The 27,929-nt window shown below is 38.2% G+C and overlaps 1 protein-coding gene across 1 annotated transcript in view; it reads right to left on the minus strand.

The window, feature by feature from the left end:
- Positions 1 to 2,426: 2,426 nt before the first annotated feature.
- The window catches only part of ttv (exostosin glycosyltransferase 1 ttv), a 592,853-nt gene continuing 567,350 nt past the window's right edge, over positions 2,427 to 27,929 (minus strand). The window contains exons 5-7 of the mRNA XM_083127269.1: positions 22,240 to 22,515; positions 11,247 to 11,497; positions 2,427 to 9,759 (exon numbers count right to left, since the gene is read on the minus strand). Of these exons, the coding sequence (XP_082983395.1) occupies positions 9,579 to 9,759; positions 11,247 to 11,497; positions 22,240 to 22,515 (708 nt within the window). The 3' untranslated portion in view covers positions 2,427 to 9,578. The remainder of the gene's footprint in view (positions 9,760 to 11,246; positions 11,498 to 22,239; positions 22,516 to 27,929) is intronic.

Below are 27,929 nucleotides of genomic sequence, written 5' to 3' on the forward strand. Positions count from 1 at the left end.
ATAAAAGAGAGAATGCGACGCTCAATTTAATAATATTGTTTTCAGTTTGCATTAATTTGCATATAAAAATGGTGAGCTGTTTGGTCTTAAATGCATGAACAATTGTTTGGATGAAAAGGAGCGAGCACATTTGATTCATATCATTTCTGCTATTGGTTTGTTAAGAGGCGGAAGAATTGATTATGTAATGCATTTAAATAATATGTTATGTATATGTATTTTGTTATTTTTTACGTCGCTCCTGTTACATATGTGTAAACATATGTTGAACATGAAAGTTATGCATGGCATATGTATAAAAATAATTATATTCGTCATGCATTTTCTGTCTTTCAAAAACACAGTTTGTGTGCTTCTTTTCAATTATTAGCTAATGTGAAATTGAACATGTTGAAAAAATATTTCAAATTGCTTGTCTAACAAATTCATTAGCAACAACTTCTCCCTTTCTTGCGTGATTTACGAGGATAATAATGTCTTTGATACTACTAATATTGCTAATAATAATAATTATTATTATATTGGCAGGTTTATCCTGGTACTGCCCCCCCCCCCCCAACCAGACAAAAATTCGTGGTTGCGCCTCTGCTACAACATGCATGAATATTTCATGCTTTCTTTATTTTCAATATCGTACCCCCTAAATTTTATTCCGCACCCCCAGATGGATTTATCCTGGCGCCGCCACTGGTAGAAAGAGTAAAGGAGTTTGGATTTACCACAAAGTGGTGCACGTAAGTGGTAGCAAAGTCAAAGAAAAAGAACGATAAAAATGCTTTCTTATACGAAATGGCATGCAGTCAGCTACGAGGTCAGTGGGACGCGAGTACACTGCGAAGAAATACCATAATATGATTCATCACGCTATTTTGCGATATATCACACACACACACAGAGGCACACTCTTCGCACGAAGGGTCTGTAAAAATGCCTAATAACTCACGAGCATTGGTCGCGGAAGAAACGTTGTTTTAGCAGAGAATAATTTATGTTTCAATTTGTTCGTTTCTCTTTTTTCCCCTTGCATCGCTTTTTCATTCCGAAGATTTGTCTTGAGATATGAACCAAGACCCCAGGATCAGAGACGTATCCTGAATATCTGACCTAGTTTATCGCAACAGTTCTTATTTATTGTAATTTATATATTTATTATGCAATCCCCTCTCTAGATAATAAACCATCAATGTAGGCATACAAGAAAATCAAAGCAAGAGTCCAACTTCAAATTTTCCAGCAGATTCTGCACAGGGTTTTCCAACAGACTTTCCTACATTTAAATTCACTATAACTTTGTAACGAACAGATATATTTCAGTGAAACAAAGTTTGTATTGAACAGTAGTATTTAAAGTTTTACCTGGCAACACTGCACGTTCAGAGGATCATGCGATTCCAAGATAGCGTCGATTCAGGAGGCATGTGGATTGGCCTCAGAGGACCCACCCGCAGCATGGCCCACAAGGTAGCCAGACCTGACTCTTTGTGACCTTTGGCTGTTGGGATATGTCAAGATGGAAGTGTATACGGAAAAGCCAAGAGATCTGGATGACACCAAAGCAAAGATATCTGCAAGCATGGCGGGCACTTCGGGATTCAGGACGAAATTGCAGGAATGCATCGATGTGAATGGTGCTTCGAGGTATGGCGATGAGGACGAGACACATCTAATCAACTAATATTTTTGCTACTAAAAAACAATAAATCACTGGCAATACTGCATTTGCATAATTTGGCTCTGTACAAATATTAAATTTCTGTAGCTTGTAGAGATAATACCCAACAAAATTTATTCACCTTGTCTTACCTTATAACCTTTCTACAATATAAAGAAACATTTACTCATTTCGTAAAATTGATGCAAGCAAATAAAAGTGGAGGTATTTCATAATCAGCTTTCATTCCTATTTATTTCGGCGGATGTCTTTTGTTTTGAGTTTCAAGCTAGGGGTAGGATTTAATAAGCTACATTTAATTATAAGCTCTCTCATATCAACCGAACTCGTAAGTTATGAATAGGGAAGTTTTGCCGTCATTGTTCGACAGGCATTTTTATTTCAATTTGAAACGTTCTATGAATTCATTTAGAAAGGAATGTGGAATGCTATTAACATTTTGTTTTAACTTGCAACCCTTTTGAGCAGGGCTCAGGTTCCAGGAAGCCATGACATCTGAGACAGTTCATGCACTGGGACAGGAGATTACGTTAATCTTACCCTATTCCCCAAGAATAGCAAAATAGCTAAAGCCAGTCCAATAAACTAAACGAAATTAGCAAGGACTTCTATCAAGGAATTTACCGGTATTTATTTTTCATTATAGAGTGCATTTCTACTAAGAATTTTACAGTGCGTATGGGTATATAAGTCAAATATAAAAACAATTTGATAAAGAACATATTATTAAATAAAGCACAAGCTCTTTCTATCAATATTTTATTATTCATTATTGCTAATCAATTCATCTAGGAATGAACATATTATTCTTCTCTTTACACAACGTCATAATATATATATATTTATATATGTATAGTTTTGGTACAAAACTGTACAAAACATTGTTCATCGTATTTTTTTTTATAACCACAGTCAATTAAAATCAGGCAGTTGTTATTCATATATGTATAAATCAGTCATTACAAAGAGGAATTAAAACCAATTGCTATACATCCATTTGTCTATTCACATGGCCCTTTCGAAAAGCAAAAACTCAAACATACATCAGTCATACACATTCAATTAAGAAAGGAGCTAATTATACATGCAAGGTAATTTATTTGGGTTCCCGTACACCATTCCCCATAAAAAACAACAATAAAAAAATATTTTCACTTCCATGTTCTTTTGTTGACCTTTTGTTCCTAAAGAGAAGTGCCCTCAAATACTGCTGAAAATCATTAAAGGACCACAGACAGAATCAGATAATTTTAATTCCAAAGAATATTTTGTGTGTGATTAATCATAACAATTTTATTTCTCCATCATACTATGCGTAATGCAAATTTAGAACTAAAAAAATTCTTGATTTGTAGATTAATGGCAGAATTTTGTTATTACAAGGCATAATTCCTTACATTGAATTCCAAGTGGAATTATTAAATTCGACTATATTTTAAAATTGCATTCTCTTTGTGGGTCTGAGAATTAAAGAGTAAATTGAAAATATCAGACCAAGATACCATTCTCATAAATTATAATGAACCTAGGTTACTTTCAGTAACAATTATTTCAGATTGTAGAAGGTACTAAATGCACAGAGCATGATATTATCATCTATAGTAATATTTTAAAAATACTTGTGTAAATATGTTATAAGACTGCATTTGGAGTACATGATGTAATACACAAAAGGAATAAATTGAGAGTTTTTATTTAATTTTGGAAATATCTATTTTGCCAATTCTTTTTTAAAATTAAAAGTTGATGACTTAAAAGATGCTTTAAGTAGTAAAGTTTTTGAATGTTCTGAGGAATAGTAAGTATATCCTATTGAAAATTATCTACTCCATCCAATACTTTATCTGCAGAGTGCCCAAAGGGTTGGATAAAAAAATTTCTCTGTATGTCTACCAAAGCATAATAGAATTTACCTCACTCACAACAAGACCGAAAACGATTTGTTTTACTGTGTTTCCTGACTAATTAATTCTAAGTATAGAAACAGTGAGTGGACAAAATGACCACCTGATATTAATCTGTTACACTTTGCACTTTGGATCAACCTGTAAACTTTAATCTTTAACACTTTGACAGCATTTTAAAAATGTGTTTGAATCAGAAGCCAAAAACAAAAAAAAGTACATTCCAAATGATTTTGACTACGGACTTTTTGAACATCATGCAAAATTTATATTCCAACAGATAACCACTTCTGGACATCGCAAGAAAACAGGAAATATTTAGCTAACAAAGAATGTAAACTCATTCAGTTTTATGGAAAAAAAAAGTTTTCTCTGGAGCATAGCTGCGATGTTATTCATTTATGCAGCGTAGGATGTAATGAATTTTTGAGAGCTGCTGCGCATAAATCAGCAGATATCACTCGGATGCAAAATAGGTGGCAGGAGGGAAAATATAACGAGAAGGGAATTCTCGTGTGCTATCACCCATGGACAGACAACGAGGATGAAAAAAAAAAAGAAGGAGATGAGCACCATAGGAGATTGTTCTCTCCAACAATGCTAATCCACAAATTATATAATAAAGTGAAAACATTATGTTTCATTGAATCAAGTGGACTTACTAAAAAGAAGCCTTTGTGGGAACAGGATTTGCAAATCTTTACAGAAACCTATTACATATTCCAGAAATTCAACAAGGTATTTAAAAAAAATGAAACAGCAGACAGTGATGCCGATTACGGGGTTAATTTCCCTTCACTGTTTGCTCCCACTTTATGGAGTCTTCATGCTTGTTTACCAAGAGAAAGTAAACTGTACTCCCCACCTCCCTTAGTTTTGACACCCAATTGCCGCTACTGATATCGACTATACAGAATATTATGGTAACCAAATAAGATTGTTACATTAATAAAATCGCAATTAGTCTAACTGTGCATAGTAGACTTCAAAAAATGGTACACAATATGAAATAATAGTGTTGTTACCAGGGAGGTAAGATTTACAAAGTTGCCAATCTTGATTGAACCGATACAGATTTACAAATGGCACCCAGGCAATTCTCAGTTACTCTATGATGTAACCAATCTCATTTACCTACAAATGTTATATCCCCTAATTAGTGAAAAAAATCGCAGGTTATGTAATGAAAGAATATGTTCTTATTAAAGCATGTGTATGCATTGCATCTGATATCTGCATAGGTTCTAATTTAAAGTTTTACTTTTCAGTTGTCACTGGAATTTATGGCACACACTTTATCCGATGAAAAACCATGAAGATTATTATATAGTGCATTTTGTTTTCCACTTTTCTAAATTTTGTGTTAATATTTCACGTTACCGAAAGCTGGGCTTTGTTTTATTGTAAGTATAAACAATTGAAAGTTATACTATCACACAGATTTTCATGAAGAGTGGAGGAGGAGGAAGTATATTTAATAGTAAAAAAACTGCCAAATAAATTAAAAAGGTATAACACATGTGAAATAGTCCATGGGTCACTGATCTACGATGGATATGACTAATTGAAAACTGAACAAAATTTTGTTTGATTGATTCTTCTTTAACTTTAATTGCAATATATTTACTATTTGTATAAATCACAAATGTCCTGTGCAGGTACAGCAAAAATATATTGCTGATATTACAATTCAACTTGAAACCTTAATTGCACAGTCAGTAAATAAATAAATAAAATGCGATGGAAGAAAAGTACAATTGGATGAATGTAAACCATTTTCACTTATGGTCTGTTGCTCCCACATTATAGCAATTAAAAATAAATTTCACAGTCAACTGGTAACCAGTTAGTGTTTTAAGTTAACAATAGTGTACAGATAATGATTAACACTGTAAAAGTATAATATAAGTAATGCCATGTAGTTAGGATGAATATCTGAATTAAGTTGTACACCATAACATTGTCCATCCCATAAAATAATAAAAGAAGGTGGATGGAAAATAAGTAAAGTTGTTTTAGTTCCCAACTATTAAAAATAGGAAAAACAGTATTAGTAATACAGACTATCAAAATTAAAATACCTGTAAATAGCTGCACAAAAGCATACCGATTGATTTTCCACAGCTTTTAATACAGTCTCCAACTGATATCATAAGGATAATTTCAAGACACTCGCCCACAAATGGTTGACTCTCTCTGGCTATAAAATTGTTCATTAAACATAATTAGACTTAGGAACTAAGGAATTAATCAATGATTGCATAACCATGAAAAAATATTTACACAATCGCACAATTTTCATCAAATGTATATAAACGAAGTATATACCAACAAACCTACAACACACGTATGTCACACTTTATACACAATGTCGTACCAATTAGTAATTTTTCATAAATAATTTCCACTGTAACCTACTGTTTTACTACTTAGTATACCAAAATTCATTTTCTGCATTTATTTCCTCAATTCGACACTCATGATCAAACTTGAGCTTTTGTATTTACAATTGCTATCTACTAAAAAATTAGGTACATAAAATCAAGGATACTGTACATATGGTAGGCCAAGTGATGATAATAATAAATAATGCATCTATTTCAGAAAGCTTAATACTTTCGAACCAAAATATAAAATTCATTAATGTTTTTTTTTAAATTCATGGCAAATGAGAAAACGAGAATTTTTGTGAAACATTTGTCTTGTTTATGGCACAAAATGCTTACTTGGACCAATAATGTCTTTTCAAGAATCTGTATATTGTTATTTGAAAATCTGATTTCAAATAAGATAAACACATAATTCCATCTTTCTTTATTGAAATTGAATTTATTTCCCAGCATGATTCTAGAAAAAACGATATTACATTACAACTGTGTACGAAACGTTGAATTTCAATCATAAGTTATACTCAGCAACTTTTATATAAATATAGTAACGAAAAAGTTAGGACATTTCATTTGCAAATAAATTTCAGTAAAAACTCTTGACCCACCATGTACATCAAATGAAAAACAGCAGGTTCAAGTTTTGAGCCTATTCACTCTTTTTAAATAACGGAAAACCAAATTTTATTTGTTAACATAAAAAAAACTTTTCTTGGTCATCTATCAACTAACAAGTAACAAATATTCTACACATTGTTAATAATTATCATCAGACTTCCCATCAACATACATACATTCAACAAAATTTACATGTCTAACATTTCTTTTAAAAAGAACTTTGCAACAAAAATGGCACATATTAGGCAAGGAGAGAAATAATGATAAAAGGTGCCATATTGAATATCTGTTCGAATAAAAATATGTTTATCAGAAAGTTTCCTGAAATTGGACACTTCAATAAATTTTAATGTGATATAAGGTATTGATGGCATGCATTACAAAAATGTACACGAATTATACAATGTTAATCAAATCTATTATCATAATCTAAATAATAATTGTAATAATCCTTCTTCGATTTGCATGCAAACTAGTACTTCTTACATGTGTCAAAACTTCGCCACAGAAGAGCTAAATTTGGGCATTCTTTGAGGAAAATATGTCAAATATTTTAAAATATACATGTAACATAACATTCAATATGACACTATCTTGGAAAACATGAACACATGTGGCCATATTGCCAAATTAATTTCTGCACCAAAAACAAATAGTGAAGAAGATCGCCTACTTACGAAAAGAAAGTAGTGTTAACTTAAAAATACATAAAATTGGCAAATGTTTATTCTAGGCAAGGATTTTCAGTGAAGGAGGTTAAATAAAAAATCTTGATACCAAAAAAATGTCTCTGAACCAATGATTACATAAAATTGCCATGTTTTTTGTTCGAGTACAAAGAGTACATATTTAAAAAAAAAACAGTTTGCTTTCTTAATATCTTTAGTGAAACTGAATCACTTTGAAATGCAAAGATTCCTTTGAAATATTATTTTTGTATTGGGACTATTCGTTTGATATGTGATGTGCTTCTTAGCAACGCCAAGGAAAAAAACCTAACCAGAAGATTAGTTGTAGAACTGGCTTTTCTGTCTCTGTTTGTGTGTGTAAGGTCAATAAATTTAGTGGAGCACATTTTCGAAGCACTCATTTTAACAGTTTGTAAAATAAGCATTCACTTTCACTAAGAAGAATCATGGACTAATTACACGAAGTAATAGAAATGTTCTTAAAAAAAAATAATTGCAAAAAGTCGGTCGAACTAAATCTTGGAAAGAAGTGCCGTATAAAGAGAATACAGTCATGAGAAAATTACCATTATTAAGGATTCGTTCAAACGTGCAGGTGAGGTTTCTACAACTTCACCGTTCCTAAAAACAACCTTTCATCTTGAATGTGTATGATTTTTATCATCATCTGGCTTGTCCGGAAAAAAAGTAAGAATTTTAGTTTTTCTTAATTAATCAATAACAACAGCAACATTCTCCTGACTGTACATGCTTCTCTAACATTCCAGTTCACTAATTTTTCAATGTTATGTTTACTTAAAATTCTGCTTGCCATAAGGAAATTTCAGTAGCATGCCTTGCTACGGACATTTGAGTATATCATTAAATTACTACAATGACACAAGTATAAAATAAACATATTGTTTCTAAATCACAATTGGAAATTATTCAACTTCGTCCTCTTTGGTAAAACCATGCTTGTAAATGTTTTATTTACTTCACTATGAGTTAGTGAAATTTAATGAATTAACGAATGTTAATTTTCAATTTTTAAGTTGTTATTGTTTGTTTGACATTAAAAATTGTGAATTCTTCCTTCATAAAGTACACACAAGGTAGGTGGGCCAGTAAGTGTAACAAAGTAAGAATATTGAAAACAATGGAAAGGTATGGAAGAAATTACTTTAAAGAATAGTTTATTCTATAGTGTTTATTTTTCTTGGTACTGATCATGTGGATATTTTTGTTATAATGTACAGCACTGATAACAACAAAGGTGAATCACAACGAACATATGCTTTAAGAGAAGAGCCTTTATCTATAGAAAAATGTGTCCACATGGGAACATAGTGCAAATGTCAGAAGTCAGTCCAAGCATGAAATTCTTATGGTGCATGTATAAAAGCTGCTCAATAATTGTGTTAATGCTGGAATGTATGAATACAGAAAATTAAGAAAAACTCTCGATTCAAGGGAAAGAAATACAAATGATAGTGTTTTAGAGAGAGATTCTAATATACACTATGAATGTGTTTGAATGAGTGTATGAATACACTGAACTAATAGTATAGTGTTCTTTATTAAAAAAGCGACAATGGCATGGACTGAGGCCTATTTTGTATTTTTTGCAATCAGTATATTGATTCCGTAGTCCCTACAGCAGTACGCTAAAATTGTCTGGTTCAGAGATGAAAGTAGAGGAAATGTAATTGTTCATAAGCTAAAATATTACTGATTGTATACACGTGTTGATAATAAAAATATGGCTGCATTTCTGAACAGAAGAAAAAAGGAACGAAAACAAAACTACGAAAATAAAATTTCATTGCAGATTACATTCAGCTTGCCCTTTCAGTCTTTTTTCTTCCGTCTTAAAAAATAAAAAGAGTCTTAAATTAAGTCTAGCCTTAGGAGACATCTTCTTCTGCAAGGAAGCACCAACCTTTCATGATGTAGTTTTTAAAAAGAAGAAAATATCTCCACAGCTAGACTGACCCTTTAAGGAACACAGAGAAAAAGAGAGAAACAAAATTAAAAAATATTCACAACAAATCGCACTTCGCCGATGCACAGCTACTCTGGAACCATTGCAACATTTTTCAGGGTAAAAATTACACATTGAGAATACATCGCCAATTTCTCTCTTTTCTCTCGATGACAATAAACAAAAAAAGTACTGTAAATTCTTACACTACGTTCCTCTAGCTACGAATCAGTAAAAACATCTGTACTACAAAACAAGAAACCCCCGAAAACATACTCTAACTTCAGTCCCCCCGCGAAGCACAGTTTACCACCAGGCATTCAAAATGTTAATGAAGGTGAAATACTAGCTCCCAACCAGCTCTATCTGGCGGTATTTCTTGCGGAGATTGGAAACAGGATCCTTAAACAACACGGGATCAAGTCTCATATTGGAACGGAGAAGTGGCATGTAGCCAAACACTGCAGCGAAGGTATTCAAGCAAGTCTGCCGCTGAATAAAGTGGTCCGGATCGTTCCATGGGGATCTGCAAAAGAAAGAGAATGGTGAGTGGGTTCGGTGGTGTGTTTTGCAAGTCTCGTTCCTCCGATATCACTTTGTGTTTTCCCTCTTCTGAACATTCTGCTTAAAGAGGAGCTACTCGCCACGTGGTCGCGGAAGTTTCGTTTCTCATGATTTCCTACCGTGGAACTCTTGATTTTTCTTAATAATGATACAATTCCTGCTTAGATAATGCTGTTCAGCAACTATTGTCACCATCAGATTAATTACACTTGATCCCACTGCAGAACAAAACGGAAAGTAGACATTTTGGCGCCAAAAAGTCTCAATGGCCATTTTCTCTGCATAGGGAAACAAAATGGGGGCACTGGGTTGCCAGTAACATTATAAACACATACTCTGTCTATTTTGTGGGGAAGAAAAGGGCCTGAAGATCACACAAAAATCATATTTTGTCCACCTAAAAGATTTCGATCGGATTACTTGAATAGACTTCTACACTCAGATAAACACGACTGTTTCATAGTGTAGGCCTATTCAACTATTTGGTTGAACACAGGTAATCTGCACGTATATTTTACACAGTCTACGTAGACAAGCGTACACTAAAATTAATTTACAACATTGCTTCAAAGAAGACGTGTTATTTTCCAATCATGGTGATTCAATTTAGAACGGAAAATATTCACATTCTTTGTCACGCAAAAACTTTTGGGAAAATGTAGACAAAACACGTGACAATGGCGAGACGAAAGTAGAATATATTCCCATTAACCTCGAGTACACATGTTTCACATATTGTCTTAGAAAGTTAGTAGAAAATTGTTCGTTATTGTAAAGAGAAGGCAAGGTGCTTGTTAGGATAATTCTACTTCCTTTCTCCAAGACGAATTGTTAAAATTACGATGGTTGCCATGTTGTTTACATCAGATTACATGGTTTGCGCGTATATTCTTACAACTGGTAAGGAGTAAAGGAGGAAAATATCGTTAGCAGCATATGCATAACAGCATATCTAAGAGCAACCTTGAGTAGATAAAAATAAAACCGATTATTTTTATTTACAACAGTGAAAAAAACAAAGTCTACAAACACTGACAACTTAATATTCGGAGTTCGCACTTACGTCATGCATATACACATGTCAGTTGAATTTCACTAATCCCACACCGAATTTCCACACAACCCGAAAACCTGGGACTCCAAGATCATCTCCCTAATCTGCGTTAAGTACGACAGGAAGAATTTTCCAGCCGAAAACTAAATGTTAGTAGGTTAGGCAGGTTTTCTTTTTGTCTCGTGAGGCGAGGACTGTGAAAATTTCAGTGTGTGTTTAGTGAGACGGCATGCAAGGTTATGGAAATAACAACGACTTCTCCACATATCAAAAAGTACGAGTTACAGATTAACTGAACAGTGAAAACTCAAAGCAACACTAACTACTTGTTATATTTTAAACTTGCACCTTATCTGCACACAGGCAAAACGGCCGTTAAAAATTCAAAAACTTACCTAGCACCACCTGGCGGCTGTTCCTTGTACTGCTTTCGCTGAGTGACTTTGATAGGCGGCCGTCGCGTCACGTGACTGACTAAAAAGTTCATGAGGATATCCTCACAGTTTTGCGACTGGTCAACAGTCTTGTGCAAGAGCGGGCTCAGCCAATTGGAGTAGAGGAAGTTGTAGTAGCGGTGATAGAAAGCTGCTCCCGTCAACACGATAGAGTAGTCATTGGTCCACTTGGAAGTATAGCCCCAGGAACCCTGGAAACAAGGCAATTGTCAAAAAAACAAAACAAAAAAACAATATTTAGAATATGTTTACCTGTAATTTGGTTATTCTGTACCCTTCCTTATCTCTAAAGGCCATTGGGGACGTCAAACATACTGATTTGGCAGGCAAGGATTTGAATGGGCCATATCTTCAAATAAAAATGTGTTTTGATAATAGCTTAACATTGTTATTACATGATCTAAACAATGATTTTTTATCCAGTAATTGAAAGTAAAAAAAAAAAAAAATGATAACATTCAAATGTTGCCTTGAAATTGTGTCAAATTTTACTTCAGATCCCCACGATACAGAGGTTAGTAGAATGTGCTCCGAACCAGAGGTCTTGGGTTCGAATCTTCAAGGGTATCCCATCATATTCATCTTACCTACTACACACTTTTATTTTCATAACCAATGTTGACTATTGCATTATAACACGGCGGGCCACGGCACGGCCCCTCTCTCCCCCTCTTCTGGCGTTGCCTCTACTAAAGGCAGAACGGGCGGATTAAGTGAAAGGGCACAGGAGATGAATACCCCTAACGAGGCACCCGACATCAACTACGCCACTTTCCGTTATAGAAGATACGGGACAGTTGTACGCTATATAAGTGGAACCACAGGAACAGAGCCTGCGCAGACCCGCGACTCCTGTGCATCGTACTTCCGCGCGGAGGGGAGGGGCAGAGTGGAACATGCTTTCTTATGGCCCGAGTTGAACCGTTGTAGGGGAAGCTGCGCGGAGTCTTTTGGCGGAAGGTTCTTTTCCTTGTGGTCGCTCTATACCAACTGCACTGTAAAAACATCGTGATGGCTGCGCAGAGCAACAACTTTACCAGGTTATGAAAAACATTGATTTGCGTGGATTACGGCGCATTATGCAAGGTGCTGCAAAATATATTTTGCCTAGACTATTCGTAATTGTGTCTCACAGTGTTCAGACTAGAGGGCGATTTCATTCAGATGTGCCACTACCCAGCCTAGTCTTTCACTCCTCACAAAAAAGTTCTATGTTTCAGTTTGGACAAGCAGTATCATAAACATTCTCCAACATTATTCCTCATATTTACATCATTAATATTCCCCATTAGATATTCCTCATGTTTACTTTTCCTGCTGGATTGTTTATTATAATGTTAGCTTATATTTTCTGACATCACATTACATGCAATAATGTATACCTTTCAGCACTCTGCTTTTCGTCTGCTAGAGGCACCTGTCGTAAAGTTGGTTTCTGTCAGCTAAAGCTAAGATTCTATCCCATACAGCACAAAACTCGAAGGAATATCCACAGGATATACAATATGCCCAGATCAGATCCATGAATATTATGGATATCATTTAGACATCCATGGGACATCCAATCCTGGATATCCATGGAACATCCAGTCTTGGATATTCATGGGTCATCCAGTACTGGATATCCATACGATCTCCATGATTCCTAGACTTAGAAATGTTTCAGGGTGGTCACGCAACTTTAGCTGAATGCATTATTTATAAGTATAAAATAATACAAGAGATCCTACAATCTTGTACATCATTATAAGTTCATATTGTAGCTTTCCACAAGTTCAGCTATTAAACCTCTAGCCTTTTTTGAGAGAGATCACAATTGAGATATTCCTCGTATTTCACTTAGGAATTTTATATGATATATTTTTCTAAATGTATTCACTATCTAAATGAAAAAAGCCAATATCTTCTTAACAAAACTTTTCTTTTTCAATTATCTTATTTCTTGTAAGAGAGATATATTTAACAATGTTAGCCATTCTGAATAATGCTGTTTATAGTAATTCTTTCTAAACTTCGTACATAGTAACCCGATAAAAAGTTTCTGATCTGAGTCAATATTTTGAAGGTTAACTATTGGCTATCAAAAAACATAATGCATTACCATTGGACGAACTAATGTTTTCACATGTAGATTAGGGTACGTCCTTCTTGAAAATCTTTCCATGAGAAAAATATATGTAACCTAACATCCTTTTTTGTCTTTTGCAAATGTCTGAGATTAATATTATTATTATTAATAATAATAATAATGTGTATTATTGGATCCCAAAAGGGACAGAGGATTGCCTAGCAACCGCACAAAACAAAACGTTTCGCTTGCACCCTGCGTATGCTACCAACCCCTCAAACTTCCGGAAAACAAATTTCCCGGCTCCTGTCCTCTCCCTGACGACAAAGGGGCACATTTCCGTCTAGTTCTGGGCGGAAAGCTACCGGATCAGCTCTTTGGACCACCGTTTCAGTTCCGGGATTTATGCCTGCTCCGGGTTCCAATAGGAATAATTATATGGAACTCCGGGTGCCCCTCCTCCCCATGCACTCGTTCCACTTAATTATTGATTTCGCGGGAGTCGAAAGCGTCGGGATTTAAGCCCCCTCCATTTATACCCGATTAAAGCCGCTGTTTTAATCGAATATTTGTGTAAATGGTCGGCGAGACCGGAAGAATGAATCTGGCCCGGAGTCAAAATTCCGGCTCATTACACAGTGATTCATTCATGTTAGGGGCCGCGAACCGAGAACCTCCATCGTACCAATTAATGGAGTTGCGGGTAGGGAACTACAGGGTGTTACAAAAAAACCCCTCACATCTGAGTCAATCACTGCGAACAAATTAGGGGTAACCATGGATTGCAAAAATCACACCGCACGGGGAAAAATTACGAAAAAAAATCGTGTTCTACAAGCGTCGTCCTACATTTTGCCAAATTTTTCGACATTTTGAGTGAAATGAATTAAACCTTTTAGGTACTTCGGTACACAGGGAAGGGGGGGGGGGGGTAATGGCGCGGCATCAAAACTTGGGGAGGGGGGTTGCCTTATAATAATATTAAATTGAACACATTTTTTCTAAAGTAAGAGGAATCAGAATATAATTAATTCCGTAATAAATAATTAACTTTATTTAGTTCCAAGGAAAGTTTGCTACTAGGTGCACCATATTTAGTCTGTTAGATGAAGAAAACGAAGAATTTAGGGGCAGATGAAGTATTGTTTAGTAAAGCTAAAAAAATTGACTTTCAAGTAGCACACACGCTGTCGTAATTCAATACTTTATGGGGATTATGTCATTATCTGGGGGACGCTTCATTGGCCTTAGTGGTTCTGTCGGTACATATGGCCATTTTGTACCCTTCAATACAAGGGACAATTCCTTTATCTAAAATCCCTACATGAAAGTAAAGTATAGGGGTGTAAAAAATCATTTAGAAAGGTTAAGAGTGTTAGGTTGTAAAGATACCTGCACAGGACAAAAACAACACATGAAATAAGCAAGGGGGCACTAAAACAATTCTTCAGAGCCAATGATTAAAGCCGTAGCTGCTGGGGGAGGAGGCTGTCGCCCCGGGCACTGAACGAGCACAATAAAACAAAAAGTTGTCAAAGGACAAACTCGTCTTAGGGAGCTTTCCGACCGAAGCGACAGACAGGTGACACGTGTGTCTTAGAAAACAACCCTCTATCATCTTGTTCTTTTATATCTATCTATTTATCTTGTATATATATAAAAATGGATGTATGTGTATATATGCGTGTGTCTGTGTTTGTTTGTTTCGGGTAAACACTCGAACGCCTGGAGCAATTTCAACCAAACTTGGTGCACGTATCACTTGCAACCTGGAAATAAATCATGTGGGGGTAAGACACACCTGGCACCCCTAGGGGGGTGGGGGTGGGAAGGGGATTAAAAATAGTATTCTGTTGCGTGGCATTTTTCGTGTGTCAGATCCTGCAAGTTATGCTTCCCGCTGCACAGCACGGCGAATTTGGTTGCCTACACAGAAGGTGCGAAATTGCTATGTAAATGCCGTTCAACTCCAAGTTCATCAGCTATCAGCATGGGGGATGAGAGGGAGTGAAAATGACCTACGTTGGTTTAAGGGGGTGAATCTTCCACGTAGTTTGTCTTGTCTCGAACCGAAGAGACAAGACAAACTACACGTCTCGCTCGGAATGGGCCGATTTCTCAAAATATCGTCATGGTTTCTCCTCAGGCTGTTGTTCGCTGGAGTGCAGTGAATGTTTTACTATAGGGAACTTTAAGACCGAAGCGACAGGCGACATTTGTCGCTTGGTGATATCACCAATTTTAATAACAAATTTTCAATGGAAACTTCTATCACCGCCGTGCAGTTAGGCAACACACATGACGCCATGCAGGGAAGCGAGTCTTTCAGGATGTTGGTGTGCCACTTTTATTGCCGGTGACTACATACCAGTGTTGCCACAATCTGAGGGCATAATTTCCCTTTCCAAGGGATAAAATTTCCCTTTTTGCACTCAGTATTTCCCTTTAAAAATAATAGTAACAAATAATCTGTACTATTTTTAAGTTTGGTATCTTAAAAGTTCCATGGAATTTTGGTATTTTTCATCCCATTTCGTTCAAAATTTGGTTCAAATTTCCCGTCATAAAGGGAAATTTCCCTACATGTGGCAACACTGCTACATACATTTCGTAATTTATGGTTTTTTATTTATTTTTATTATTTACTAATTTGGCTTATTTTACTTCGCTTTTCTGCCAGTTTTGGCTAATCGCGAAGGTGAGGATAAGTGATGATACAATGAAATTGATGAACGGACACTCGTAAAAACCCATGCTCAGGCCGGGACTCGAACCCAGGACCACTGGCGTCGCAGTATGGGTGTTTAAGTCTCAAAAATCGATTTTAGTTGATTCTGAAATGTCGAGAACATTTGTTGTACAATTGTACTAGGCAGTACCGATCAGCCTTAAGGCAAACTATAAAATCGCCTGTAGATGTGAGTACCTTAAAAAAAAACTTTAAAAAGAAGAAACGTAGCACCGTGCGTTCGCAACGTCCCACTTTTCGATCGACCCTCGTATAATTTTGCGCCGAAATTTGGGAAAAGCAACAGATGATAACCGAGCTGCTTTAACTGCATTGACAGATGAGGTGATGACTTCTGGCGTTCTCTTGTCGCGGAGCTATGTATCCGGTGGACCGCTGTTTGTCAATTAGAGACCAAACAGTTCACGCGTGGAGCTCTAATTGTGGATATCATTTGCAGCGAGAGTTGTCAATCACAGGGCCGGTTAATGAAGCGGAATAGCGAGCGACACGCGCTTCAAACGATTGGGTACAACGTCCAATGTAGTTAATATATAAAAGGGTTTCCCAACGTCAAAAATATGCGGAAACGTGAAACATTTCAAACAGAGTAAGGGTCCTGAAGCGACCGGGTCCCGCATAATAATGTATCAGGGTACATGAAATCAGTGTTGCTACTTCAAGGGAAATTTCCCACGATGCAGGGAAATTCTGGGGAAAAATTAAGCTCTGTGTAGTGTAATGTAAAATATGTAATATTCTCCAAAAAATCCGCTGTTCATCTCTTTGGAAAATGGCGCAAAGGAAAATGTTTTATAAATTACTTGGAAACGATCGGCTTGGCCCACAAATACTTTCATAATTACAATTAGCAGAGGCAGTGGGTGGAAAACAATACCGACAAAGGGAATAATTAGAAAGCAAATGGTTTTTGTGCTAGATTGTGTGAAACGGTATAGCAAATTATACGAAAGGTTTATTTTTTCTACTGCGTCCTTTTTATATTATATATCTCTTTCGAATTCAACTTGGCTAGATCCTGTGTAAGGTCGTGTACTTCAGCTTGTAGTTGACGTTGAAAATTATATAATTTATGAATTCAAATCATATAAATCAAAAATGAAAAAAAAAATTATTAATAATTTTAAAGGTTAGGAAATAAAGGTACAGTGGACCTGAAGGGTGTAGCCAGCCCCATCTAGGTATTCTTGCATTTTATGAGAAAGTCATTTACTGTTTGTTGTTGATCTTCAAGATTCTCATAAAGCTTACTCTCTCTCTCTTAAAGAATCCACGTCTTATGCCATCTGGAGGTCCTCCCACCGATTTCTGCTTCTTGGATATCCTAAAGCAGTTAGTTTTCTTCACGAGCTAAAGGGAGTGAAGGGGGGGAAAGATTAGCAAAAACTTCATGTAATGCAAATGGTGAAACTGAAGCCTGAAAACATGGATGAGGGGTGCCATGAAAAACAGCAGAATAAGTACAGAGCATTCCCTGACATTCGCTACGAGACTCGGCGGCAAGCGGCCCGGCATCAGAGCTTGTCTTTCCCGGTGAACGGGTCCGCAACAGTCGCACGCTACAGTCTGTTTCTTTCGCTCTCCCTGCCTTCGCTCTCTTTCCCTTTCTGTTGACGTTGCAGACTGACGCCAGTATAATCCTCCCTCGGAAGTTGTGTTGTGTCGTGTCCGTGTGTTGAAGATTGTGGTTTGATATGGCACCACAAAGTTCACATTACAACAAAGGATTTATCTTGTCGAGTGTTACTTCGAAAAAAGGAATTGTGGAGAAGTGCGACGACGTTTTGCAACTAAATTCCTAGTGTTCCCGTTCCACATAGGACCACTATATTAAACCTCGTAAAACAGGGTCAGTTCTGAATAAAAGTGGAAAGAAAAATGGGGAAATCTAAAAAATAAAGTATACAAAGACAATCCGCACACCATCCGTGAGTTAAAAGAGAGTATTGTACGAGAAATCGGGAGAATTACAGTAGACGAACTTGCACGTGTAAATGCCAATTTCCTTCGGAGATGCCAGGAATGTGTTGCAGCAGAGGGACATCATTTTCAACACCTTCTGTAGTCAAGGTTAGTACACAATATGAAAACTGTAATTTTAATAGCAGACTCTACCGACTGTCGCGGACCCGTTCACCGGGAAAGACAAACGCTGATGCCGGGCCGCTTGCCGCCGAGTCTTGTAGCGAATGTCAGGGAATGCTCTGTAGTATCTGATATCTATCTGTGCATCGTGAAAAAATTCCAAAAACCAAAGAAATGTTCTCCAACAACGTGATATGGAAAAGAAGCAAGACGAATCAAGTTTCTATCTAAATAGTGGACTGAAGTCTGAACTTGACAACATCACCAAGGTATTTTAAATTTCATGATTTGTGAAAAAGTATTAATAAGAAAACGTAAAATGTTAGTTTTTATGACTGATGGAAAAGTTACGAAGTATTACTTTACCCCCATTGCTCGAAATGGAAATTCCTAGCTTGAGGTGGATGTGGGGGGGGGGGGTGCTTTGCTCAGTTTGGGGCAATGTGGGGGAGGGGGATGCTTGTATGGATCAACATGAAGAAAATGCAGTACGCCTTTGCAGATTACCCTAGCGGAGGATTCTTCATGAGAACTTTCTTAACTGCGTGGATAGCATCCCCCCATGTTTCCCCCACTTTGAGCACTGCTGCCTGACTGTGGAAAAAAAAAAGACCTGAGAACGCCTTTGTTAGCAGCTGAATAATGTCTCCAAATACATTTCTTACTTAGTCTTTTCACGAAATTTTAGGTAATGAGATACGGCATTCTTTCCACTTGCAGCCGAACATCCCTTAAACGAATACAGCGCATTGTTAATGCATGTTCCTCCGGAATAAACTTCCCATACGTCACTGACAGAGAAAATAAGCTTCCTCGCGGTGCCGCCATTTTATAAACGCTCCCACAAAATGGCCGGCATTTGCAGGAAATAAATAGGACGCAACCAAAGTTCTGAAGCCCTCGAGAGCGAGGAGAATTCGAAACTACCCCCAACGAGTTCTTCCTCCCAAATACCTGGAGATCTCATATTGCTACCGAGGAGGGTAACTTTCTGGAACATCCTGATGGTTCCGAGGCGGGCGATTTATCTAGCCACGACTCTCTGGAAGAAGAAAAAGCGAGACGAACAAAAGAAAAGAAAAACCTGTGGCCTTGTTCTGTGAAACCGCTATGTTTCATCGCGCCCGTGGCTTTAAGGTGAAGAATGACCGCACGGGAAATGGTGTAATTTAACACTGGTAGACCGCGCATGGCTTCCCCCTCCCTCCCTCGCCTTGGCCATTTCTTTCCAAGCTTCCTCGCGTGGCAAAGAGACACATCTAACGGCCACATTACGTATTTTATTCAGTGGCTGCTCAAAGGAGAGAGAGAGAGAGATGGTGTTATGATTCCTTCTTACCAAAGCTATTACTGCCCCACTTTTGCGTTGTTCAACAACGACAGTCTCTTACGATTGTTTCCGGTAAGAATAAAGGGAAATAAAAAAAACCGCGAAAGGGTATAACAAAGAATTTTGAAAGAAAACATCTCATCACCTTATTACAATTATGCAGCGTGAATCATCATAATGGAGTAAACAACTTAGCAGGGAACGCAACAATGAGGTTTGTTGCATAAGAATGAGAAAAATCTTGAACTTGAATTCAGGTTAAAAGTTTACGGTGATCAGACATCCCTTATTAACCGGAACAGTCCCTTTTTTTGAGTCTCTGTCCCGATTATTTAAACGTTAAACCAAAGGGAACGGCAAAATGTCCCTTTTTGTGACAATGACATAGAATTACTGTAACAATACACCTTCTCTAATATTACTATCAAGAATGACATTATTGGGTAGAAATTATTTCAATGTGAACAATGTGCCATATTCCAATTGTCTTAAAATATTGGAGTTTCCTCTCTGTTTAGATGGAACCATAATTCCCCCGCTGAACGAGTCTTTCCGTACAGTGGGATCCATGAGTATTATCGTGCAAATTGTCCATGACTATTTTTATTCATTTTTCTCTTGCATTCTATGTGTTTTAAGCGATGGATTTTTTATGTATGCTGGTGCAGAAGTTGTCAACAGCTTGTTTTGAGTATTCTTTTAATTCTTGAAGCTCTTATTGGGCCAAATAAAGTGCACGAACATGGAGATGGACAATATGCGCGGTATTACTCATGGATCCCACTGTACATGAATGGCTTGTGGACAAGTGACAAGAACGGTCTTTCAGTAAAGTCTTTTAAAGCTATGTTGATTAATAAGGTGAACTATAAGGATGCTCTGAAGAAGATTCATTCATCGGCAAAATATCAATGAATGGCTTCTTTATCTAAAGGACATCTTGGTTGGAGTGAAGTGTATATCACCACATTATGTAAGATATCTACTCAGTGTTTATTATTTAATTAGTTTCAAACAATTTATGACGAAAAAAATTAAAATTAAAACATTTACATTTTGCCGTCCCGTTCATCCTTCAGGAAAAAAACGAAAAATGCCGCGTCATCTTGTTTTCAAAATCTTGTCACCTTATAAGAGTTCGAAGAATTCAAGCCAGAGACTGCCATTTATTTTAGGTAGATCCTAAGTGCCTTTTCTAACCATGTAGGTAGTCAGGGCATTATTATTTGAATATGCAGCCATTATTTTATTGGATTAAGGAAAAGCCGCTACGACAAATCCGGTACAAACTTTCCGCAGAGAAAAAATTTACACGCCGACCAAAAATGTGTAAATGGATTCTCCAGCAAAGTACTGGCCTTCTCCAGCCACAAGAGCATCGCAGTTAAGTGATAACGTTTGCTTGTTAATGTGGAGCTCAGGTGCTCCGAAACAATGGCCGTTGCATAATAAACCACGGGATTCTGTACGGAGCCACCGCAAGGCCTGCTCCAAGCAGAACGGCTTTCGAGAGCGTGCTGGTCACGTGGTTATTTCGACTCCTGAAACTGTAATGTTTTTGTTGGGGAGGAAAGACGGGAAAGCCTTGTTTGTAGTACGAACAGAAAAGAACATTGGCTAAAACGAAAGAGGAAGTAATAGCTGGTGTGATACATGAACACTGACGCATTTCCATGAAAGGAATAAATCTCCTTCACCACTAAAAGGTATGGGATAGCCTATTGGTGATATTCCATGTGTTTTTTTTTATTTCGCGTCGCTTTTCTTCCGATTTGGGCTAATCGCGACTGTGATGATGAGTGATGGCATGATATAATTGATGGAGGTACACTCACAAGGAACACTCATGTCGGGATTCGAACCCGGGACGCCAGGCGTCGCAACGTGCTGTAATAACTAGTCGTCACGGAGGTCTAATGCTGTACTTAATATTTAGTCGCGATCCCTATGTCAGCATTTAAGACATAACAATAATCCCCGGATTCCGTGGCGGAGTGCTTAGCACAACGCGTTACGAAGCTAGAGGTCCCGGGTTCGAATCCCGACCTGGGCATGGATGTTTGTGAGTGTCCATTCATCAATTCCATCATATCATCACTCACCCTCATCTTCGAAAATTTGCCAAAAGTGGCACAAGAAGCGAAGTAAAATAAAGCAAATCAATCAATCAATAACAATAATTGCAAATATATACATGTAAGATAGGGAAAGAGGAAGAAAATGGCACAAGTAAGGAAAATAAATAAAGAGAAAGCAGATGCAGAGAAATAGAGAGAAGAATTCAGAGAAAGGAGAAAGACATAGAAAAGGGTAAAGGGAGGAACAAGGGCAGAAATACAAGACAGTCAAAAATAGAAAAAAGTGAAGCAAAATAGAACTAGAGATAAGGTAGAAACTAAACGAGAGTAAGAAAAATTAGATAAACACAAAAAGGACGGAGGGAGAAAGAGAAAGTGAAAGTAAGAGGAAGAGAAAGGGTTAGTGATGAAGAGGTAGAATATGAGAGAGAGAGAGAGAGAGAAAACCAGAGATAAAAGAGAGGGAAATAGGTACACAGAGTAAGAGAGAAGTAGGCATACTACAGAGAATAAGAGAGAGGTAGAAATATTGAGAGAGCAAGAGATAAATAGGGAATGAGAATAGAGAAAGAGAGAGAGAGTTGAGAAAACAATTTCAGCACATACAACATTGGCATCCTCACCTTAGCATCGTCCCAGTAATGCGACCTCGCCGGGTACCCGACGATCCTGTCCGGGAAGGAGCGCCACACGGTGTAGGCAAAGTCCACCTCGTCGGTGGTGAGCAGAGAATCCTCGTCCAGGGAGAGCACGGCGTCCGTCTGGATGAGGGAGTGCGGGTGGAACCTCTGAGAGATGCTCCTCTCGGCGTTGTGGAGAACGTTCAGGGGGACAGCGGGGAGGGACGGCCACCGGCTGGGGGACGGGGGCGGTTTGTCCCCCGACCACATAACCACGATCTGCGACAAGAGAGAAAAACATTGTGAGCATAGGAAATACAGGCAAACACACAGCGAGAACTCACACTGCATCGAGAAAATGGTTTCCAAATCATTTTGCCAAACAAGTTCAACACGATTTAGAGTGAATATGAAGATCGTTTACGAAATTCACAACTCATTGACACGCTTTCTAATTCAATAAAAATGGATGTATGTGTGTATGTGTGCGTGTTTGTTTCGGCATAACTCTCGAACGCCTGGAGCGATTTCAACCAAACTTCTTACACGTATCACTCGCAATCTGGAAAGAAATACTGTGGGTGTAAGACACCCCTGGCACCCCTAGGGCTGGGGTGGAAGGGGGTGACATGTAAAAATAATCGAAAACGACCGATATTAGTGTGGAATCCATAGTTTTCGGGGTTGCTAAGATGAATAGTGACACTCCCAATGTAGTTCAACTCCAAAGCAATCCTGGCACCCCTACAGGTGGGGGTGGGAAGGGGTGACATGTAAATATGAGTATAATCGAAAACGACCGATATTAGCGTGGAATCCATAGTTTTCCGGGTCCCCAACATGAATAATGACACTCACAATGCCGTTCAACTCCAAGACACCCCTGGCACCCATAGAGGTAGGGGTGGGAAGAGGGTGCTATATTCCATGATTGGCCGTAGTCAGTAGTATTTCCATTCAACAGTGGGAATGACATTGCTTATGGTCAGACTCGACGTAGTATATCCCCGTCAACAGTGGCAATGACAGTGGTTATTCTGACTCGACGTACTATATCCCCGTCAACAGTGGCAATGACAGTGGTTATTCTGACTCGACGTAGTATATCCCCGTCAACAATGGCAATGACAGTGGTTATTCTGACTCGACGTAGTATATCCCCGTCAAAAATGGCAATGACAGTGGTTATTCTGACTCGACGTAGTATGTCCCGTCAAAAACGGCAATGACGGTGGTTATTCTGACTCGACGTAGTATATCCCCGTCAACAATGGCAATGACAGTTGTTATTCTGACTCTACGTAGTATAACCCTCTGCCCACAAATGCAATGAATGTGCTGGTAACATTGCAACTGACGTCATGCCTGGATTTGATTGGCTGTTATGCTCAGAGCCGCCAGGAGGAAACGAGCACGTTTTGTCTTGAGGCATCGGTCACGGAGGAAAGAGCGGTGTAGCTCTGACTGTAAACGTGTATGGTAAGTGTGGCGATATGATGGGGAATTCACGTAGTGTGGTTCCTTTAAAATTCTATAGTTTATTTGTTCATTTCTTTACCCTATATTAGGTTTTTGTTATTCTAACTTCTAATTAAATTAATATTAGTTTGGGTATTGAGGAACCTATTCTTAGAATTCTCGGTCGTATGGCCGCATTCACTATACACGCATTGACCCCTAATTACTTGTCAATTTAAGTTGTAGAATATAAATTTCAGTTGCATATCATACAGTTGTGTGATTATGGATATATAAAGAAAGGGAATTTATTTACTTTTTGATTGTTACAATTCTATAAAAGTACTTTGCACTGTTAAAATAAAAAGGAAAATATGTAAGTTTCTGGTTTTGAATTCGTAACTAATTTCCTAGAATAATGGACTCTGATAACAGCTTGCTTTCACTGTACCTCTGTATGGTAGATCGTGCTTTATGCAGTTGAGGTTGAGCGTGTCGATTATGAGTAAATGGGCCTTTTTTACAGCTTAGTTGCAGTAGTATATCCCCGTCAAAAATGGCAATGACAGTGGTTATTCTGACTCGACGTAGTATATCCCCGTCAACAATGGCAATGCCAGTGGTTATTCTGACTCTACGTAGTATATCCCCGTCAAAAATGGCAATGACAGTGGTTATTCTGACTCGACGTAGTATATCCCCGTCAACAATGGCAATGACAGTGGTTATTCTGACTCGACGTAGTATGTTCCCGTCAACAATGGCAATGACAGTGGTTATTCTGACTCGACGTAGTATGTCCCCGTCAAAAATGGCAATGACAGTGGTTATTCTGACTCGACGTAGTATGTTCCCGTCAACAATGGCAATGACAGTGGTTATTCTGACTCGACGTAGTATGTCCCCGTCAAAAATGGCAATGACAGTGGTTATTCTGACTCGACGTAGTATATCTCCGTCAAAAATGGCAATGACAGTGGTTATTCTGACTCGACGTAGTATGTCCCCGTCAACAATGGCAATGACAGTGGTTATTCTGACTCGACGTAGTATATCCCCGTCAACAATGGCAATGACAGTGGTTATTCTGACTCGACGTAGTATATCCCCGTCAACAATGGCAATGACAGTGGTTATTCTGACTCGACGTAGTATGTCCCCGTCAACAATGGCAATGACAGTGGTTATTCTGACTCGACGTAGTATATCCCCGTCAAAAATGGCAATGACAGTGGTTATTCTGACTCTACGTAGTATATCCCCGTCAAAAATGGCAATGACAGTGGTTATTCTGACTCGACGTAGTATATCCCCGTCAACAATGGCAATGACAGTGGTTATTCTGACTCGACGTAGTATGTTCCCGTCAACAATGGCAATGACAGTGGTTATTCTGACTCGACGTAGTATGTCCCCGTCAAAAATGGCAATGACAGTGGTTATTCTGACTCGACGTAGTATGTTCCCGTCAACAATGGCAATGACAGTGGTTATTCTGACTCGACGTAGTATGTCCCCGTCAAAAATGGCAATGACAGTGGTTATTCTGACTCGACGTAGTATATCTCCGTCAAAAATGGCAATGACAGTGGTTATTCTGACTCGACGTAGTATGTCCCCGTCAACAATGGCAATGACAGTGGTTATTCTGACTCGACGTAGTATATCCCCGTCAAAAATGGCAATGACAGTGGTTATTCTGACTCGACGTAGTATATCCCCGTCAACAATGGCAATGACAGTGGTTATTCTGACTCGACGTAGTATGTCCCCGTCAACAATGGCAATGACAGTGGTTATTCTGACTCGACGTAGTATATCCCCGTCAAAAATGGCAATGACAGTGGTTATTCTGACTCGACGTAGTATATCCCCGTCAACAATGGCAATGACAGTGGTTATTCTGACTCGACGTAGTATGTCCCCGTCAACAATGGCAATGACAGTGGTTATTCTGACTCGACGTAGTATATCCCCGTCAACAATGGCAATGACAGTGGTTATTCTGACTCGACGTAGTATATCCCCGTCAACAATGGCAATGACAGTGGTTATTCTGACTCGACGTAGTATGTCCCCGTCAAAAATGGCAATCACAGTGGTTATTCTGACTCGACGTAGTATATCCCCGTCAACAATGGCAATGACATTGGTTATTCTGACTCGACGTATTATGTCCCCATCAACAGTGGCAATGACAGTGGTTATTAAGTGACACTTGTCGTTTCGGTCTGAAAGCTACCTTACACAACCCCGTCTGATTGAAACCGTAAGGAAGAAAGATAGAATATACCGATATAACTTGATAACCCTATCATTTCCCTTGAGTTACGTCACGCAGGTAATACCTAAGACTTGAAGAAAGGACCAGGGAAAATGACAAGTGTACCTAGCGGCGAGAGGCGCGCAAGAGGTATAAGCTCCAGCGTGGAGGAAACATAAGAAATCCGTCATATTTCCTTTGTGACCAAACACGGGTGGGAAAGCCCTCTTCACGCGAATGAGTTTCTGGCCAGAGTCGATTTCTAAAGTGACGGCTTTTGGGAAGGTTACATTGGATAGGATTTCCTTCACTCTCTGGCACGCTTGGCAGCATCCGAAAAGGACCACATCTTCCTCCCTTGTTGTGCTGGGGGATGAAGGTTCCTTTCCCCGCCCCTCGTAGCAAGGAAATCCGATCTTGCGGAATTCGCGAAGGATTCTGCTACCATCAACCCTTTCTTTTCAATTTCCGTCTCTCTTTCGTTCTCTCTCCTTTTGTTTATACCGTGCTGCAGGAGGATTTTCTTCTCCGATTTGTTCTTCCCACTGCGTTTCCCGTTGTCAATTTCCCACAATTCTCTCCCTTTCCTTCTGACACATTCTCGAGACTTAATAGTATCACCCACTCTCTAATTTTACAAAGGTAAGTCAGTAAGTAGGTCACAAACGTTTATTAAAGAAATACAGTAAACCCTCGTTAACACGAACTTGCTTAAGACGAACACTCGGTTAACATGAACAAAATGTTGGTCCCGGCAGGGATGTATTATATCTTCGAGAAAGTTTTATCGGTTAACGCGAATTACAAACTGCTTTTTAGTCCGTTGCATCATTAGATCTCATTTAACACGAACTTTCAAAGTTTTTCATAATTTTTTTATGTTGTTCCTCTGTCGTTCCTCTGCTAGGTATGTAAGAAATCGCTCAACAATCTCTATCATCTTCAACAATCAACTTATACAGTATTGTAACCAACAGATTCAGATCAACAATGTGTTCAAATGTGTTTTTCTATTCTTTAAGACATAGCCAGTACGAGTAACATCAAGATTAAAACTTGGGTGCAATTGCTCCACAATCGCGATTATCGCGTCAACAATGAGCTTATACGTATTTAACCAACAAATTCAGTTGTGTGTTCAGATGTGTTTTTCTATTCTTTAAAACGTAGCCAGAACGAGTTTGATCCGAATGGACTGCTAGTTTTACGGAAGCTATAAGTACAGTTGGTCATGAAGTTACCAGGCATTTGCGTTTCCGTCTGCGACAGCGCAATATACAGAACTTTTTCACCAGAAAATGATCTATGAGTACTTTTCTAAAAAGTTAATTACTGTAGTACTGTTTTCCATGATGACATACATAATACATATTGTAAATGGTTAATGTGTAGAAAGAACTGTATTGCAACAATAAAATTTGAGTCCCCGGTTAGCACGATTTGTTCTTAACACGAACTCTTGATTTTTCGGTCCCTTGGGATTCGTGTTAACGAGGGTTTACTGTACTAAGTGAGATACTGACTTGAAAACCGTTTTTATTTTTGAACATAATCTCCACCAACATTGATATACGTATCCCATCACTTTATCAGTCCTCCAAAACCTGCTGCATAAAGTCTTTGGGCTGCTGTCCCACCCAGCCACACATCATGTTCAGCATATTCATCAACCGCGAAACATTTGCCGCCACGTGTGCACTCTTTTCGGAAATTCAAACGATCATGCATTATGATATAGGTTAAACCATGACAACACTCTATCGTCACCCGCCTGTCAGCTCGAATCATCTCCTCCACCCGTACCATCTCCACGTACACTCCCCGAGCACGGTCGACATTTTAAAACTGAACTGCCCATGCGTGCGTCTGCTGTACAGCGACTGCTAACCGAATATCATCAAGCTGGATTCTTCTGCCACCTAATGACACTCTTTGAAACTACTCACTACTATTTGCAGCTTTCCCGCATAAG

Source organism: Lepisma saccharinum, chromosome 8 (assembly GCF_977018435.1).
Source record: "Lepisma saccharinum chromosome 8, izLepSacc3.1, whole genome shotgun sequence".
NCBI lineage: Eukaryota > Metazoa > Arthropoda > Insecta > Zygentoma > Lepismatidae > Lepisma > Lepisma saccharinum.